This window comes from Bombina bombina, chromosome 1, assembly GCF_027579735.1.
Source record: "Bombina bombina isolate aBomBom1 chromosome 1, aBomBom1.pri, whole genome shotgun sequence".
In the NCBI taxonomy this organism is placed as follows: Eukaryota; Metazoa; Chordata; class Amphibia; order Anura; family Bombinatoridae; genus Bombina; species Bombina bombina.
The window spans coordinates 1,017,626,425-1,017,647,146 of record NC_069499.1 but is presented as its reverse complement, the minus strand read 5'-3'; the positions used below and the strand labels follow the sequence as shown (position 1 = coordinate 1,017,647,146).

At 36.2% G+C, this 20,722-nt stretch overlaps 1 protein-coding gene across 1 annotated transcript in view; it reads right to left on the bottom strand.

Moving 5' to 3' along the window:
* Positions 1-20,722, bottom strand: part of PTPRT (protein tyrosine phosphatase receptor type T) — a 415,529-nt gene that overhangs the window by 204,832 nt on the left and 189,975 nt on the right. The window contains 8 exon segments of the mRNA XM_053716292.1: positions 166-301; positions 510-566; positions 1,244-1,280; positions 9,336-9,609; positions 10,226-10,328; positions 15,950-16,151; positions 16,760-16,869; positions 17,621-17,917. Coding sequence (XP_053572267.1) covers positions 166-301; positions 510-566; positions 1,244-1,280; positions 9,336-9,609; positions 10,226-10,328; positions 15,950-16,151; positions 16,760-16,869; positions 17,621-17,917 — 1,216 coding nt within the window.

Here is a 20,722-nt window from a genome sequence, read left to right as displayed (position 1 = left end):
GAAGGGAATCATGGAAAAGACTGGAAGAAGTTTAGAGAGAAAAGGAAGAATGGATTGTTTATGCAATCACGTAGCGTGGCGCCTTCTTACTTTATATTCCCTTTAGATACAGTGATTTAATTACATTAACATGTGTCAGCGTTAATCAAACATGATCTCTCTAACCTTCTCTTTATAGTCATCATGGCCCCAAGAAGAATGATGATAAACATCAGCATTCCTGCGATCACTCCAGCCGTTTGTACTGTACTGTCCGTGGGCTTCTCTGGCTCCACAGTGTTGGTATTCTGTGTAGAGGCCCCTTTAAGAGAAAAGTGAAGATGGTGAAAGAAACATTTCCCATATTTTATACATAAAAGGTCCTGATAACACTTCTCAAACAGGGGTTAAATAACCACAACCCAACAAATAACAAATTCACGGAAGAACAGTTGCAAAATTAACTTTTGTTTTTGGGATGCCCAATAATAAGACTGGGGAAGAGGGTTTGGAACAGGATTTATAATCACCTGTGAAAGGCTGGCTTGGGGGGTTGCGAGTGATGGAAAGAAAGCCGGCCGTTACTGCTAAGGAGCAAAAAGGGAAGGATCCCCGCGTAAGCATGCAGGAGAGGAAAAGAGAGTGAGAAGGGCAGCGGATTGCAGAAGCCATTGTTTAGTGTGCCAAGTCTTGCTGGGTGAAGGTGAGCAGGAGAATGTGTGTTTGTGGACAGAGGCAGAGAGTGTATAGGGTAAAAGATACAGAATATCAGCAAACCTCACCAAAGTTCTGTGCATGTGACATTCCAATATCTAATTCCCTAAACAGTAACACATTTCTATATGCAAATTGCACATCTAATTATGTTTTTTATTTTATAGCATAGATATAATATGCGGCATGTGTGCACTTCTATATAAAATACTCAGCTTATACTTGACATACAGTTCAGGCTGCTAGAACATGTTATATATTAAGCACACTAAATTAAAATAATCTGCATATGCTGTATATATATTAATGAAAAATTATCTGTACTGATTTAGCAAGCTTGGAATGTGGAGCACCTGTGAATAAAATTATTAGGTATATGGATCACTCCAGTACACAGTACATTAATATTCCATGCTTTGCATATATTGTACACAGTTATACAGCATAACTTAAATACAGAAAATGTTATATATAAATAGCTCAGCAAACAGACAAACTAAATGAAATGGTCTATTTAGAGTATCATTAAATTTATATTAAAGGTATTTACCTTTTGAGGCTAGGCGGACACAGCTGATCTTTGTCTCCTAGGATGAAAACACAGCACTATGACAAACATCAACTTAATTTCTCTATCTCTTGTAGATGCTTAATACATTTTGTATTCAATGGAGACAGTTAGTCCATGTTAATTTTACCAGAGCTCACAACATTTATACTGAGCAGACCAGATTACAAATGGCACACTATAAATATCGCTGAACCATGCGAACATTAGCACTCGACTTGATCTTACGTGTTTACCAGAAAAGGGTTAGCGCGGCCAACATCGCTCTAGTGCTACCTATACTTTCAATAAACATTGCAAATACGCCAACTTGAGCTCATATTGCAAGCTGAAAGTAATTGGTTGTGCGTGAGCGAAAGCAGAAACTGCGCTATAATATTTAGCACAACTTAAGAACCGAAGTAAAGTGTAAGGGTTAAAAAAACTTTGCACAAAACACATCAAAAACATATTAAAGTATTAAACTCATATTAACACTTTTTAATATTTTGTTTCATTATTTTATGATTAATAAAATGGTTTCAAGGGGGTTAAAATGGTTTTGTGGTATATGGCAAAGTGTTTGAATAAAAAGGGATCTAATATATATATAAATATATGTGTATTTATGTGTTTATAGGTATAAATATGTATGCACATACAGTACATTCATACATGTGAGGGCAATTTACGCTAGAATGATTACCGTGACCTCAGAGCACCGGTTAACTTTTACAAGAGACAAAAAGTGTCATAAAACACTTCAAAAATGCATTACAAAGTACAGTTACACTCATAATAACACTATCTGATAACATTATTTAAACAAATTGCACAATAAAGTTATAAGGGTTTAAAGATGTGAGGTCTCAGGTGTTAGAAAAAAAAGGCAGGCAAAGGGCTATTTCACACTGATTGTGATGATACAGTTCAAGTTTGAATAAACTTGCTACTCAGCATTATGGTTACCAACTCCATTCCCTTTCTTTATTGAGCATGTTACATGGATATACCTATACATGTCTAAATGTCCAAATATGTATATGTATATATATATATATATATATATATATATATATATATATATGTGTGTGTGTGTGTGAGCGTACATATGTATTTATATGTATGTATATATATATATATATATATACATATATTAACAGACATATATACACAAATAAACACATAAATACATATGTATACATATATATATATATATATATATATATATATATATATATATATATATATGTGTGTGTGTGTGTGTGTGCGTGCATTGGTGCACTTTGCAGTATATGAAAATATGTAAATACATATTTATGCAATATTAACTTTTATTAAAGTTTTATACTGTGTATTTACTGTAAACATTTCACATTCTAATGTTCTGCACATAGCAGAATATGTTCTATGTATTTTTAAATATATATTCTTATATCTATATCTGTATATCTATACCTATATCTGTATATATATCTATACCTATATATAATCATCTCTCTCTCTCTCTCTCTCTCTCTCTCTCTCTCTCTCTCTATATATATATATATATATATATATATATTTATAGATATATATGTATATTTGTATATATTTATAGGTATAGCTATATATGTTTATTTTTATATATGTATAGGTATAGATATATATGTATATTTTTATTTATATATAGAAATATGTATTTGTGAATAAATAGAACATATTCTTTTATGTAAAGAACAATGAAATGTGAAATATTCATATTTTCATGTCTGGTTAGTGCACTTGAGATAATGGGATCAGGGTTTGCGCACGAGTAGGGTGTTATTTTTTTCTAATTTTCTTGCTCCATTGATTTCTATTGGGAATATGTTAACATGGTCACGATATTCTAACTTCAGCTTTTTGCACCGCCCATCAGCATAGGGACAGCAGATTAGGGGTTAATAATATTTAACTAGTGCTTGCGATGCGGGAGTGTGGCGGTTTAGGGGTTAATATGTTTATTCTAGTGGCGGCGATGTCTGGAGCGGTAGATTAGGGGTTAATAAATGTAGGTAGGTGGCGGCAATGTTAGGGGCGGCAGATTAGGGGTTAATAATATTTAACTAGTGTTTGCGATGCGGGAGTGCGGCTGTTTAGGGGTTAATATGTTTATTATAGTGGCGGCTATGTCGGGAGCGGCAGATTAGGGGTTAATAATTTTCTTTTAGTGTTTGTGATGCGGGAGGGCCTCGGTTTTGGGGTTAATAGGTAGTTTATGGGTGTTAGTGTACTTTTTAACACTTTAGTTATGAGTTTTATGCTACAGCTTTGTAGCGTAAAACTCATAACTACTGACTTTAGATTTCGTTACGAATCTTGCGGTATAGGCTGTACCGCTCACTTTTTGGCCTCCCAAAAAAAGCTTGTAATATCAGCGCTATGGAAGTCCCATTTAAAAAAGACTTTACGCAAATTGCGTAAGTTAATTTGCGTTACGGCCAAAAAAGTGTGCTGGTGCAATGCCGCCCCCAATCGGCTGCTAGCAGGGGTTGTTAATCAACCCGATTGTATTGCGGAGCTTGATAAATATGCCTCTATGGGTGTAGGTGTACTTTATAATGTATTTTTGTTGTGCTTTTGTGCAACTTTTTATTTTTGTAAAACAGTTTATCAGAGCTTTTAGATAGCGTTAAGGATTGAAGTGGAAAAAGCGATTGTGCTAGTGTAATCGCAATTTCTCCTGAATTGTAATATCATAAAAAAAAATGGATTGCAAAATCGCAATTGCGCTAGAGCAAAATCCTTTGCACCGCACTTTTAATCTAGCCCATAGTATGCTATAACTGCCCTTTGGATATCTGACACCTATATGCTATATATCAGCCTTTTTCAGGTTATGCGTCAGATCTAGATGTATCCATCTGTGTGTTTGATCCAATCTGCTCTGTTGTATGAATGGGACTATCCTATTTGGTGTGCTTTTTATATCAGTGTGTATCTGAAACAGTCATCTCTTTATGCATCGTTTTTATGTTTCTACGCTAGTCTATATGATTAAATGTGTATGAGTAAGCCTTTGCTGTGTGTATCTGTCAATCTTGCTTTAGCAGTGTGTGTATCACGTTTTGCTAACGCATGTACAAATGTTTTGATTGGATTAAATGATTCAGGGGTAGAACAGATAGCTAATTTATGTACCATTTCCAGATATAAGTCATTCTGCTTTAATGTTTTTGATGAGTCTAAAACGAGTTTGTCTATTCATCAGACTTATTTGTGTTTAGACTAACTAGTTATGTAGCATTTCTTTAATGTTAGTGAACTTGATACAATTTTTATGACTTTCAATATGCCCCATGGAAGTAAATATACACTTAAGACTAGCAGGCCCATTTATCAAGCTCCGTACAGAGCTTGAAGGGCCGTGTTTCTGGCGAGTCTTCAGACTTGCCAGAAACACAACTTATGAAGCAGCGGTCTAAAGACCGCTGCTTCATAACCCTGTCCGCCTGCTCTGAGCAGGCGGACAGGAATCGCCGGAAATCAACCCGATAGAATACTATCGGGTTGATTGACACCTCCCTGCTGGCGGCCGATTGGCCGCGAGTCAGCATGGGGCGGCGTTGCACCAGCAGCTCTTGTGAGCTGCTGGTGCAATGTTAAATTCGGAGAGCGTATTGCTCTCCGCATTTAGCGAGGTCTTGCGGACCTGATCCGCAGTGCCGGATCAGGTCCGCAAGCCCTTTGATAAATGAGCCCCAAAGTATATATTTTTTTAATTTCACTCTAAAGTTCCAATAAACTGCCACATTAAAATGTGTGTGTGCTTGTGTCTGTGTGTGTTTGGTTGTGAATTTATACAGTATATGTCTATAAATATGTACATATGTATTTTTGTAAATACATATTTACACATATAAATACATATGTACACACACATATATATATGCAGTATATAAATATATATATATATATATATAGATACATATCCATCTTTAGACATGTATATGTATGAATGTCTATGTTAAAGCCCTATGCAGCCTTTTTAACTGTACTTTGTAATATATTTTATATGTGTTTTATGACACTTTTTTGTTTTGCAAAACAGTTAACCCGAGGTCTGAGGACGCGCTAACCCGACTTGCATTAACTTGAATTGCTCTCAAGCGATCGTATTTACTTTCCACTTGTATTACGAGCAAAAAACCCGACATGCACAAACACTCGCAATATACCCCTTATTGCTCAAGCGTAACTGTCAGTGCTTCACTTGTAATCTGGCCCACAGTATGTACATATGACTTAATGGCAGGTAAAAATTCAATTAAATTAAAGTCAAAATTTAACTTAAAAATGGATTGGATAGCACATGACATTTTTAACAACTTTTGTTTGCTTAGTTCTTGGCATCCTTTGTTAAAGCGTAATCCTAGGTGAGCTCAAGGGTTTGCACGTGTCTTTACCCATCTGGCAGTGTTTGCAACAATGCTTATAGCAATAGCTGCCTGCTAAAGACATATGCACAATCCTAAACTCCTATCAGTGTACACAGGTTTAGTATTCAACAAAGGATACTAAAAGAACAAAGCAAATCAGATGACAGAAGACGAGTTGTTTAAATTCCATGTTCTATCTAAATCACAAATGTTTAATTTTGTCTTCACTGTACTTTTATGCTCTGCAAATCCCTGACACTTTAACGGTTTTGTGCAATTTTAAAACAAAAAATAAATTAACTCAATTTTTTATTATACTTTCTGATTTTTCTATTATGAGTTCCGCTCACTTGGAAGCCTTTGCTTCACATTGTATTCACAAAGCTCAGGAATGAACCAAGTCTATTCTTTGTGTCTTGCCAATCAACACCAGACATTATTAAGCTACTTGTAATTTTTTAATTTAATTTTTTTTAGCAATAGCTCTTCATTTGAGCTTTTATAAAGAAGACAATTGTGTCCATTTACAAATATAATAACCTTTTAATGCTTTCCAACCGTTTATCAAACGTAAACGGATTTACTCTTGAATTTCCTAAGCACAACTATAGTAATATTTCACGGCAAACTGCACAAATCTGTTCACAGAAAATTCACAAACAGGCAACGGTTATCTACACAGACCCAGCTTCCAATCTGCTCAAACTATGCAAGTCCTCATCCATAGCCAAGATATCAGGTACCATCTCATACAGCGACGACCACAACAAACACTGTCTGAATCATTCAGTCAGAAAGACTGCAAGCCAAGGAACAGCTCAAGAAAACAACATCTGTACCAAAACATCACATGAACATCTGTCACAATAACAGTGAGAAAATAAAAACTTATTTCGCATGCAGTGCTACTCCGTATGTAATAAATAATATAATCAGAGCTATGTATTTATAGAAGCAGCCTGCACACCTTGTATACTCTGATTGCAATGTGCAAAGTCCTTAAGGCCTATCTGTTACTGTACCAACAATAGAAAAATAATAATGATATGAAATAAAACATTGACTACGTAGTAGAAATAAAACAAAAACAAATATTGGGCTAGATTACGAGTGGCTCGCTAATTGTTGCGCGCAAATGAAAAAGGGTTTATTGTGTTTTTTTGCTTGTATTACAAGTTGAAAGTAAACGTGATTGCTTGAGCGCTATTAATGTTATCGGGTCTCGGGTAAGCTCAACCTCAGAGCTCAGGTTTGCTGTTTCACATCCGAATGTTCTGCAAATATGTTCTAAGTATTTATAATTAGATATTCATATATATATATATATATATATATATATATATATATATATATACACAGTATATATATATACCTATATAATCATGTATATATACATATAGATAGATAGATAGATATATAGATAGATAGATATATTTTACCCAAATACCATCAGATATATGTAGAAAAATGTATATATGATTAAAAACAACATATTCTGCTATGTGAAGAACATTGAAATGTTCATATTTTCATGTCAGGTTAGCGCAATTGAGAATATGCGATCATGTTTGTGCACGAGTAGGGTGTTAGGATTTATTCTGCTTTTTTTTGCTCCCTTGACTTCTATGGGGTAATAGGTTATAGCGCTCATTCATCTTTTTACATGGTCTTGAGTGCAAAAAGCTTACTTCTAGTGCAATTAACGGTAGTATTAAATAATGCTTCACTTGTATTCTGGCCCATTGCGTTTTAATTTTTTGTATGTATATTATGAAGATGGAGAGAGAGAGGGAGAGATGGAGGGATAGAGAGATATGTGTTTTTTGTACTGTGTATTGGGGGGTGATACGGCCGTATTGGCTGTCTGTAAAAAGTTAATAAAAAAGTGAGTGGAGGAGGAGTAAACTAATCTACTTTTAGACATTGATTTACAGAAAAAGGGCAATAATTATTGTAGTTCAAATGTTGATTCTCACGGCCAAAATCCCCATCCACTTGGATCCCCTCCTTCCCCTTCCCTGCCGCTCTCAACTTTTTTTTCTTTTCTGTAGTGTAACAGTCCCACATTCTCCCACCCCCCCTCCCGCTCACACCCCAGTCTTGCTTAATTTCTCAAATATTATTTTGGTAATGCCAATATAATCAGAAAAATATATGCCACATTTGTGAATTCATTTATTTACTCTATTAAAAGAATAAAAAAGTGTAAATAAAAAATAATCTATTTAATTTGTAAACAAAATGGGCTAGATTACAAGTAAGTTTTGAGCTAGTGTAATCGTGTTTTTGCGAGACATTTTAATTTCGCTGATATTAAAAGTGGAGCAAAATTGCTCAAAGGGCACAAAGGTATAAGATCTCGGGTGTTAGGGAAAATAAAGGCAGGCAAATGGCTTTAACATTAAGACACATACATTGCTAAATATGTATTTGTATGTGTATAGATATGTTTATATATGTGTGCATATACAGTATATTAATGTATTTATATATGCTGTTTACTCAATGAGTGTTTTTTTTTTAACAATTTTTTTTTCTCTATTGACTTCTATGGTGAAAGAGAAAAGGCGATGGCGTTTGTGCAATCTTGGGTGTTAGATTTTTTTCTTTTTTTTTTCTCCATTGATCTCTATGGGGGAATACAAGTACGCGCACGCGAAAACTTGAATTAGGTTTTTCAAGCTATTCGGGTTAACGCTAGAGCAATTATGGTGGAGTGAAATTTGAACTTTTAAAAAACCCTGATGGGAAGAATAAACGCTAAGTTTTACACTTTGGATTGGCTCAATTTCTCTGTTTCTTATAACGCTAGAGCAAAACACGTTTTTTGGGAACTTGTAATACTAACAAGCGCAAAAATGAAAATCCTAGCGCCACTTGTAATCTAGCCCATTACCTTTTTTCCCATATGTATATAGCCTATATAAATGGGATAAGCAGTTAAAATTGTGTGGGCTCCCATGAACATTCTCATTTATCAGTGGATATGTATCAATGGTGAACTGTGATAAATGATTCTTCTCAATTTGTATTGATAGCTTTTTCCTTGTAACTAAACTAGGTTGCTTTGTAACGGTATATGAAAGACAAATATTTTCTCTGCTTATGCAGAATAAACAATACACTTTTGTTATTTATTTGTTTTGCACAAAATTGGTTAAGAAAATCAGTACTACACTGATACTGCAGTTTATATGTTCATTGGCTATTAGGGACAACTCCAACAGCATGATGGTGACAAGTATTTGAAGAAGTATGCTTCCTAATTGCAGGAACCACCATTTAAACACTTCAATACGTTTAAAAAATGTATTTTTGTGGTTTATTTTCCCACAAGCAAACACACGCACACAGGCACTCACATATGCACTCACACAGACACACGCGCACACAGGCACCCACACATGCACTCACACAGACACACGCGCACATGCACTCACACATGCACACACACAATCGCACACACGCAAACACATGCACACGCACACAAAATCCAGCCTTTTCTTCACATAAATCACAACGGTAAGTATGTAATAGTATAGTTGTAGCTGTCAGAAGTAGTTCTAACTTATTTGGCTCATATAAATTATACCATTCTACTGACTTCAAAATGTAATCCAAAGCTACAAATACAAGTAATTTTATTACAATATGTGTACAAATGCTTTTATTAATATAAAAACTGAGTAGCGCACCCCATTTGCTGTGCTCATAGCTTGAAAATAGATGCTGTAACTCTTTACAGGTGAAAGAGGAGGGTTCCAGAAGCCATTGTATGTTTTGTTATCTCCTACAGTGAACGGTTGTGTTGCTAGAAGCTGTGCAGGTTTCAGCTCAGCAGCAAAGTAATGAGGGAACTCCAGAGCAGTAGCATTACGGTAGCTTACTGGTACTGGGAAACATCCACTGCCATCTGCTGCCCGGCCCAACCTCAGAGCCCGCTCCTCCTTCACCACTAGCTGGTATACACTGTAAAGAAAAATGAAGAATTTAAACAAATAATCTGAGATGGAGAAACAAAGAGAAATATTAGGATAAAGAAACAGGGAGTAATGAGAAAATTAAACATGGAAATATTTGATATGTAATATAAAAATTGCATTAAGCTGGAAACTAGCATTGGGTGGTAAACTTTATTTGCCAGGCACATGGGTTGAAAACCTTGTTAGCAAAGATGTATTTGGTATGTGATACATATGATGTGTACTAGAGTGTAAGAAGGGTACTTACCTTCCCTATAATAATAAGTGGCACTGATGTCTTATGGGCAATAGTTTGGAACCTGTTACATATCATGGACTATAATGAAGATATGGGATCAGGGTAGTTACCTACTCTATATTCTTAGTAAAGATAAGTTGCCCTGGATGCCTTTGATTCCTAGTAATATGAGTGGTACTGTTGTCTTATGGGGGTGTGTTTAATGCATCTACTATATAAAAAATAGTGGTGCTGTTGTATAATTTAGGTGGATTTAAATAATTAAATGAAACAGTTTGTAAAAGAGATTATTTTTTATGAAGGTGGTACTGTGGAGACTCAAGATTATATATATCTGTTAAGACCAAGACAGAGGGTAGTTTACCTGACAGGAGCTCCCCGAGATTGTGCCGGTTTCAACCAAACAGTAATGGTAGTTTCTGTTTCATTTAGTGGCAGTTCAGCTTCAGAGTCCGTCAAAGATGGAGCTATAAGAGAGTGAGAATTCAAGGAGATTGTGACTAAAATTTAGAGAAGAAGAGATAAAAGGATGGATGAAATGGGAAGATCAATAAAACAAAGAAGAGAATGATAAAAGCTCAGATTCAATGGGATCTCCAGAAATTCCCCAGTAAGTCAAAAACTCTTAGTGAACTATAATATGAAATTAATGAATATAATTTGAAGAGATACCAGATACTGGCTTAAATGCAACAAAACTTGCCCAGCCTGAACATTTGGAGCTTACAGAAGTCTCAGAAGCATTCCTCATTGAATACAGTAAGAGAAGGGGATACACCTTGAAATCCTTGGGGTCAATCTCAATCTATTGGCTGAGGCCTTTTTGGTTCTTTGTCTGGCCAAAAAGACCACTTTTCATGTTGACGCTACCACAATAGCACACCGTTCAGATTTTGCAGTGCTTGTGCCTACATTAATTAACTGTAAAACACACGGGCCAGATTACAAGTGGCGTGCTAATGATAATGCAGGACACAATAAGCAGTAAGGCTGCACTGCACTAACATTAGCGCTCAACTTGATATTATAAGTCATCAGATTTACCAGAGAAGGTTTAGTGAGGCCGACATCATTCTAGCGCACTCATTACTGTCAAAGGATATTGCGACTGCGCTATATAGCGCTGCTATTACAAGTTATGGGTTACTCTTGAGTGCAAGCCCAAATAGAGCCTAAATTTATTGCAAAGTTTAAGGAATTAGTGCACAGTATCTAAAAATACTTTTAAAAACAGGTGCACTTCAATTCATTAAACTTTCCAAACACACTTTTTTTTAAAAAAAATACCATTTTGTTATGGTAAACAGACTGCCGATCCTCCGCCTTCAACTCCTTCTGTATTTTGCAGATCAATGACGAATCTGGCTTCCTCCAATTGCCCCCATTGGCGTCCAGCTTGTGGGGCACGCAACAATTGGAGGACGCCGGGTTGACTTTAAAGAATAAGTACGACTTAAGACCTGACATAAAGGGGCCCATTTATCAAGCTCCGTAAGGAGCTTGTGGGCCCGTGTTTCTGGTGAGTCTTCAGACTCACCAGAAACAGCAGTTATGAAGCAGCGGTCACAAAGATCGCTGCTCCATAACTCTGTCTGCCTGCTCTGGGCAGGCGGACAGGAATCGTCGGAATTCAACCCGATCTAGTACGAGTACAATCGGGTTGATTGACACCTCCCTGCTGGCGGCCAATTGGCCGCGAGTCTGCAGGGAGCGGCGTTGCACCAGCAGCTCTTGTGAGCTGCTGGTGCAATGCTGAATACGGAGAGCGTATTGCTCTCCGCATTCAGCTAGGTCTTGCGGACCTGATCCGTACTGTCGGATTAGGTCCGCAAGACCTTTAGTAAATAGGCCTCAATGTGTAAGGGTTAAAAAAAAAACACTTAAAATATTTTTAAAAAAGTATGATACTCGTATATATAAGCACACTCTCACTAAACAGTAATTCCATAAGACCAGGGTGCAATCTTCAAAATCCACAGTATGCATTCTCTGGATTTACAGTGTTCAAATTATTTTAATAAATATATTTCTATTTGTATGTGTGTGTGTGTGCATGTGTATTTAGGTTTTGATATGTGAAAGTATGTATGTGCACACATACATACATATATATCTGTGTATACAATTTATGTCTGTCTGTCTATCTATCTATCTATCTATCTATCTATCTATCTATCTATCTGTATATATATATGTATATATATATATATATATATATATCTATATATTTATATATATATATATATTTATAGATATATAAGTATATATATATATATATATATATATATATATATATATATATATATATATATACAACTTCTATAGGTAAGTCCAGCACCTTTCTTTATGCTATTATTTCAGCATTTTTTTCAGCATATTTCAGCATACTTTTCATTGTTAGAGTAGTGCACGTACGATAAGTGGGGTCTGCCAGCCCACATATATAAATATAATGAAACAAATAGCGTCAGCACTTATTGATAAAAAATATCCATTCTTTATTGAGGTAACAAACAAAGTTAAAAACAGCGACGTTTCGAGTCAACACAGACCCTTAGTCATGCTATGGATTATGGGAAATCACCTTCTTATATAGCACCTGTGTATTGATTAGCTTGATTTGTCTGAACACATTCTAGTTTCCATTTTGGATTTTTGACCCCTAACGGGTCAGAATGTTCAGCAGTAATCTTTGTACTTAAATCACAGCTTTTTTATATATTATCAATATTTCTATCTAGTGATTTTAACCCAAGACTATATTTCAACAAATATTATTAGAAACATTTCCTACAAAATTACAAAATTACAAAGTTATTATAAAAACAAGTGAAGATCATAGTCTTTGTTTAGACCATTAGGACTAAGTGTTTTTAGATGCTGTATCCACCATACCTCCCTTTTTTCAGCAGTAACTCTCTGTTACCCCCTCTTCTTTGTTTTGGTATGTGGTCAATTATTTGGAATCTTAACTGGCTAACTGTGTGTCCAGCATTATAAAATGGGATGATACAGGGAGTGTCATATCTTTACATCTGATAGAGGACTTGTGGGCACTAATCCTGTCTTTGAGTGTAACTCCATGATCAAGGGAAAATACATAGCACAGATAAATGATAATAAAAAACGTGAAATTAAAGGCCTGTACACGTGTAACACAGACTATGTGGTATATATCCTTAAATGTCCATGTGGGCGGGGCTATGTGGGAGAGACCATTAACCCCATCAAAGACAGGATTAGTACCCACAAGTCCTCTATCAGATGTAAAGATATGACACTCCCTGTATCATCCCATTTTATAAATGCTGGACTCACAGTTAGCCAGTTAAGATTCCAAATAATTGACCACATACCAAAACAAAGAAGAGGGGGTAACAGAGAGTTACTGCTGAAAAAAGGGAGGTATGGTGGGTACAGCATCTAAAAACACTTAGTCCGAATGGTCTAAACAAAGACTATGATCTTCACTTGTTTTTATAATAACTTTGCAATTTTGTAATTTTGTATGAAATATTTTTAATAATATTTGTTGAAATATAGTCTTGGGTTAGAATCACTAGATAGAAATATTGATTATATATAAAAAAGCTGTGATTTAAGTACAAAGATTACTGCTGAACATTCTGACCCGTTAGGGGTCAAAAATCCAAAATGGAAACTAGAATGTGTTCAGACAAATCAAGCTAATCAATACACAGGTGCTATATAAGAAGGTGATTTCCCATAATCCATAGCATGACTAAGGGTCTGTGTTGACTCGAAACGTCGCTGTTTTTAACTTTGTTTATTACCTCAATAAAGAATGGATATTTTTTATCAATAAGTGCTGACGCTATTTGTTTCATTTTATATATATATATATATATATATATATATATTAATTAAAAAATACAGTTATATATAGAAATATATATTTCAAAATAATAGGAATGTGAAATATTCCTGATGCACCTTCGGGCTTTAGCGCAGTTGATCTAGCGCAGTTTCTGGTTAGCACATGAGAGATAAAAAGAAAGAGCTTTCTTTAGCACTCCTAGAAGTCTATGGGGTGAGCAAGTAAGCCCGGCCACGCTGATTTTTCACCTTGATCATTTTTAGTGCTCACGACTAATAAAAAGTAGGCAGCTAACTTGTAATCTGGCCAATAGTCATTGAGCAAATGTGTCCAGTATGCCCATCATCCCTACATACAACTGGCATTCAAGTGGTGAGGATGGAATCGGATTGCAATAGGTTAATCTCACACACATGAGCATTTCCCTTACACAATGAACAAAGGGGTTAATTAAACAAAAAAACTTTACTGTAAGCTTAAGAGGTGTGAAAGGGCCATTGTATATGTCAGTTCTGTGTGGCTTCCCGGTTTTTATCCTGATAACAAGTAATTAATAAATGGCCTTTTTTAGAACTTTTTTTTTAGTGATAACACTTTCATGGCTGCAGGCTTTTAATACACAGAATAATTTTGTATTGTGATGACTTAAAAAACACGCTGACCAATTCATAAACCAAAAAGCTATTTTTGGAGGAAATAGCTGATAGATTGTGAGCAACTCCCTTGTTAGCTGCAAGCTGTGTCCTATATAATGTAAATGAAAGTCATTTTCCTGCAACACAGCTCTCAAATGTACAGCATTTTATGTCATTATCCCAGTTCGTGAGCACTTTCCTACTGTCCCCTCCAAAGTGAAAACAGGGACAGCTAATCCCCTCTTACAACTACTCAGACTGCAGAGCTGCACCCACTACTCTGCATGAAACAGGACTGCCCCGACTCTGCCTCCCTATCTCCAAATACTAGATGAGAAGAGAATGCTGGGAGTTATGCTGCAAAGTGCTGCAACATTTTATAAGGCATTAACTGGCACCACTACAAAGATTCCATTTGAAGATAATAGAAATCAAACTTGAATTTTTTAAGTGCAATTTTAGTTTTCATTTTCCTAAATTGTTTCCTCACATTTAGTGACAAACTCACAAGTACAAAGGCTGTATCAATAAACCAAGAGCTGCAATAAATGACACTTTATCGGGTTCTTACACTTCAACCTCATTTTACCTAATAGATAATAAAAAATAAAATGATTGTTTTTAAAATGTATTCCTAATAGAGGGACTTGTGTAATCTTAAACACAGTTCCAATTTACTTCTATTATCAAATTTACTTTGTTCTCTCAGCCTAAGGTAGGTAGACTCAGGAGCATGCACATGTCTAGAGCAATATAGGGAAGCAGTCTTTGGGAGTAAAACATTTTTTAGCCTAGATTCTATAAGGATTCATTGGACTCTCAGACAATGCATATCTCTCCAACTCTTAAAGGGACACTGAACCCAATTTTTTTTCTTTCATGACTCAGATAGAGCATGACATTTTAAGCAACTTTCTAATTTACTCCTATTATCAATTTTTCTTCATTCTCTTGCTATCTTTATTTTAAAAGTAGGAATGTAAATCTTAGCAGCCAGCCCATTTTAGGTTCAGCAACATGGATTGCGCTTGCTTATTGGAGGCTTACATTTACCCACCAATAAGCAAGCATAACCCAGGTTCTCAACCAAAAATGGGCTAGCTCCTATGCATCACATTCCTGCTTTTTAAATAAAGATAGCAAGAGAACGAAGAAAAATTCATAATAGGAGTAAATTAGAAAGTTGCTTAAAATTGCATGCTCTATCTGAATAATGACAGAAAAAAAATTGGGTTTAGTGTCCCTTTAAGTAATCCTAGGATGCTGATTTATCACAACAATTTAAAGGGCTGCTCCATGCTTCAGTGAATAGTTATATATGAGAGATTCGTTTCTATGAATACTTGTATGGATATTTAGTTATTTGAGGCCAGGGAAATAATTGGGTTGAGAGAAAAGAATGCTGGAGATTAAGTAGAAATAGGAAAAGGACAAAAACAAGAAAGAAGATGGGAAGGGGAGAGGACGTTTTAAAAAGTGAGGGATAGACATAGAAACAAGATGCATGCTAAGAGCGAGATAGAAAGATAGTTTGTAACTATATTGATAGAGACAAGAAGAAACTTTGTGAAAGAGTCAACCATGCTGCACCAACCAGGGAGAGACAGGTGTGTACCTGATATCTTGGTAGCAATGCGAGCAGTGACTGGTGGTCCGAAGCCTTTGCTGGTGCTGGCTCTAATTGTAAAGGTGTAGGTTGATCCTGGATACAATCCCACAAATAAGTGGTGTGTCTCATTCCGCTGCTTGAAGATCCGGCCCTTCTGATTGGTTAGCTCAGCACTGGGATCCAAAGAACCCACAGCTTTGTAAGAGATCTGAAGATAAGGAGAGCAGTGAGAATAGGCAATAGTCTAAAAATGTTCTCTCAGATGCAGTAGTCTATAATTGTCTCCAAGATGGGAGATAACAGCTGTGGTTTGTCATTTTGAGTTATTTGTGGGTGGGTTAAGGCTGTGACACACTGCAAGCGATGCGGCTCGAGGCGATGCAGCTGTTTCGCACTGCGTCGCATCACTTCTAAAGTTCAATTATTTCATCTCTGAGCGCTCAGCTACGCGACCTGACGCAGCAGAGTGCTCAGAGATGAAAAGGCAGGACACACTGAGCGCACACAGCTGCATCTACACGCTGCACACCGCTCCGCTTGCAGTGTGTCACAGCCTTTATTCTTTAAGTCTAATGGGTGGTTGGGAGTATGACATGTGTTTTGTGGGATATATGGTTAATGAGAAAGATTATTAGTCGACAGAGATTGATTAGTTCTATTTTCGAGGGTTTGCTGTGTTGATAGTGCTCCTTGCACAATTAATACCTTTTTAGAAGGGCTTGTGGAGAAAACAGAAGACAGGATTTGTTGTATATGTGGTTAATGGTTAGTTGTGTTCATTGGGGGTGGGTAACTGTTAAATCGGCAATCTTGTACCTCATACATTGATATGACTCCGTTGGTCTCATTAGGCGGCTTCCACTGCAGGTAAATCTTCTCCTCAAAGGGTCCTCCTTGAATAGATTCAAGAGGGATGGGGCCAGGTACTGGGAGATAAAGATAATTAGATTTAATATACAGGTATTCTGTTTCTATTACACCCTATGTATGTATGTACAGAAAATGGGATACAATCTTATAGTCCTAAATGTTTTGCACCATATTTGTTGAGGTATGAAAATCCATGATAATTTCCTACATGGGAAGAAAATGTGACATGTGGAAGAGAATGCAATATATAGATTCAAAACAACATATAGGTAGGTAGATCAAAGGAAAAAGTCAGAGGTCTTGAGGATGTTTTCCCAGGAGAGAGTAATACATATATATAATATAAGAAGAAGATTCAATAGTTAAAAAAAAAAAATACATGTAGGATAAAAGGTAATGAAATGCACAAAGATAATTATACCAGCAGAGGCAATTAAAGGGACAATAAACACTAAATACATGTTAAATAAGCATTGTGGTTATTCCCGATCTCCCTCTAGACATGGGTGCTGTCATGTTGAAACCTAGATTTCACTATATTCCAGTGCTGACATGTTTGCACATGTGCAGCAACTCTCCAGATACCTACAGTGTCGATGGTGATGGGTAAAGTGATGGCACAATGAAGGAACAGCAAACACAGACATATATAAACTGGCTAGTATCTTTAAGCTGGCTTACAATCACATTATACAAGACCTTGATACTATGGGCTGGTCAGTACTACATGTTAAAAAAGGGTTCAGCATGCCCTTGTTCCAAAGGCCAGCATATCTTCTTTACAGAGTTGTCCCAGAGTCTACTCACCATCCTCCTCCGTGTGTACCACAATCTCTCCACTCTCTTTTCTACCCTCAGGGTTGCAGAGGGCAAGACGCAGGTAGACTGCAGTATGGGGACGGAGGCCACGTAAAGTGTAATGACTGGAGGTCAGGATCAGTTCCTCAGTCTCCACCCGCTCCTCCCCTAGCTGGAAACTGTAGTGCAGAGTCAGGTTGTAGCTGTGACACCTGGTGACCGAGTATCCAAATGGCTCCCACTGAAGAGTCAGCTGGCGAGAGCGAATATCAACAATCTCCACATTCTGAGGGCCATGAACAGGGTCTGCAAAAGGAAAGAGTAACACTTTAATGCAGGTACTGCTCATTATGCACACATTCTCACAGGTGCCAAAATAATAATAAAAAAATTATATAAAAATTGTTATAACTACTATAAAATCAATGTTGTTAAATAAACACATCATACAGTTAAAGTTTTACAACAATAAGGTAAGTATCCATCAAACTAAATAATAATTATTTTTTTATTATTAAGTATGTGACATCTAGAGGGCCGTGAAACTCTGAACCTTGCAAATAGAGCTCTTGTGTATCTTGGAATATTTTGCTAGAGAAGTTTAATGACAGATTAAATGACTATTACAATAGAATGACTTGATTTCCCTGTCCTATGTATAATATGACATGAGACATAAGCCAATCAAAGAGTCATACATGTATATATACCATGAGCTCTCAATAGAGGTGACTCTAGAGTTAGAAAGGACTTAGGCAAAACTAAAATATGAGGCTTCTCTTATTTTTAATTATTATTATTATCCATTAAACATGTTCTTGAACTGTATGCTTGTTTTTTTGTACAATATTTTTCCCTCTTTATTCCTTATTTATATAATAATTTATGTTTTGGAATCCTGTTGCACCATGTTCTCAATAATAATTAGGAGAGATAGAGACAAAGAAAGGAAAAAAGATGGGAAAGAGTGAGAAAAGAGGGATTGTTAAGAGTGCAAGAAAGAGGAACGAGTGGAGACACTCAGTGGAGGGAGAAAAAGTAGAGAGAGTGGAGGGAGAGGCGCACAAAAAAGATAAAATGGAGAAAGAGAGGAGGTAGGGAGAGTGTAGAAAGAAAAGGGAAAGAGAAAGGGGTAGACACGGGAAAAGGGAGAAATGAAACATAAAGAGGGAGGGTAAAAAAAGAGTGTGGACAGAGAATACAGACTTAGGGGCCGAATTATCAAAGTGCGAGCGGACATGATCTGCAGCAGCGTATCATGTCCTCCGCACATCGATAAATGCAGACAGCATATGCTGTCGGCATTTATCATTGCACAATGTACAAACATTTCTCATGAAATGCTTGTGCAAATGCTGTCAATTAACCCGATCGTATCCGATCAGGCTGATTGCTGTATGCCACCTCAGAGGTGGTGGAGAAGTTAAGGAGCAGCGATCTTAAAGGGACAGTATACTGTAAAATAGTTTTTCCTTAATGTGTTTCCAATTACTTTTTTACCAGTTGCAGAGTATACAATGTATGAGATTTGCTTTTTTTAGGTTTATTTGTGTATATTAAAATAGCTGATTTTGTGGTTTAAAGCCACAACCTAATAAACGCCTAGATTACCAGTTGTGCGTTAACAGAGGTGCGTTGCTAACTTGCAGTTTTTTCTCACCGCTCACTTTCTTGCAACGCTGGTATTATGGGTTTTTATCAACCAGGCATTAACAGGCAAGAAGTGAGCGTAGAGAAAAATTGCGCTCGACACTGCACTCCAATACCAGTGCTGCTTAAGTGAGCGTTGAGCTGGTTATATGTGCTTGTGCACGATTTCCCCATAGACATCAATGGGGAGAGCCGGCTGAGAAAAAGCCTAACACTTGCCAAAAAGCAGCATAAAGCTCAGTAACGCAGCCCCATTGATTCCTATGGGGAAACACATTTTATGTTTACACCTAACACCCTAACATGAACCCCGAGTCTAAACACCCCTAATCTTACACTTATTAACCCCTAATCTGCCGCCGCCGACATCGTCAACACCTACATTATATTTATTAACCCCTAATCTGCCGCCACTATAATAAACATATTAACCCCTAAACCGCCGCACTCCCGCATCTCAAACACTATTTAAATATTATTATCCCCTAATCTGCCGCTCTGGACATCGCCGCCACCTACATTATACTTATTAACCCCTAATCTGCTGCCCCCAACATCGCCGACACCTACATTATATTTATTAACTCCTAATCTGCCGCCCCCAATGTCGCTGCAACCTACCTACACTTATTAACCCCTAATCTGCCGCCCCCAACGTCGCCGCCACTATATTAAATGTATTAACTTCTAAATCTAAGTCTAATCCTAACCCTAACACCCCCTAACTTAAATATAATTTAAATAAATCTAAATAAAATTCCTATCATTACCTAAATTATTCCTATTTGAAACTAAATACTTACCTATAAAATTAACCCTAAGATAGCTACAATATAACTAATAGTTACATTGTAGCTATTTTAGGATTTATTTTTATTTTACAGGCAAGTTTGTATTTATTTTAACTAGGTAGAATAGTTATTAAATAGTTATTAGCTATTTACTAACTACCTAGCTAAAATAAATACAAATTGACCTGTAAAATAAAACCTAACCTATGTTATAATAACACCTAACACTACACTACAATTAAATAACTTACCTAAATTAAATACAATTAAATAAATTAAATAAAATTAGCTAAATTACAAAAAACCCACAAATATACAGAAAATAAAAAACAAATTACAAGATCTTTAAACTAATTACACCTAATCTAATAGCCCTATCAAAATAAAAAAGCCCACCCAAAATAAAAATAAAAGTAGCTTAAACTAAACTACCAATAGCCCTTAAAACAGCTTTTGCAGGGCATTGCCCCAAAGAAAAATAGAATAAATAGATATCTCTAGCACCAGATACGACTCCACAGGCTTTTCCTAAAAACGAGATCTCTGAACCAGACCCCAAAATGTAAAATCAAATAGTAAGCAGTGAAAAAGCGCTAAAGGTAACTCCTTGTAAAAAGGGGGGCTAGTAAGCTGAAGGGAGGATTTATAAGGGTTGAACAAAAAGGTTATT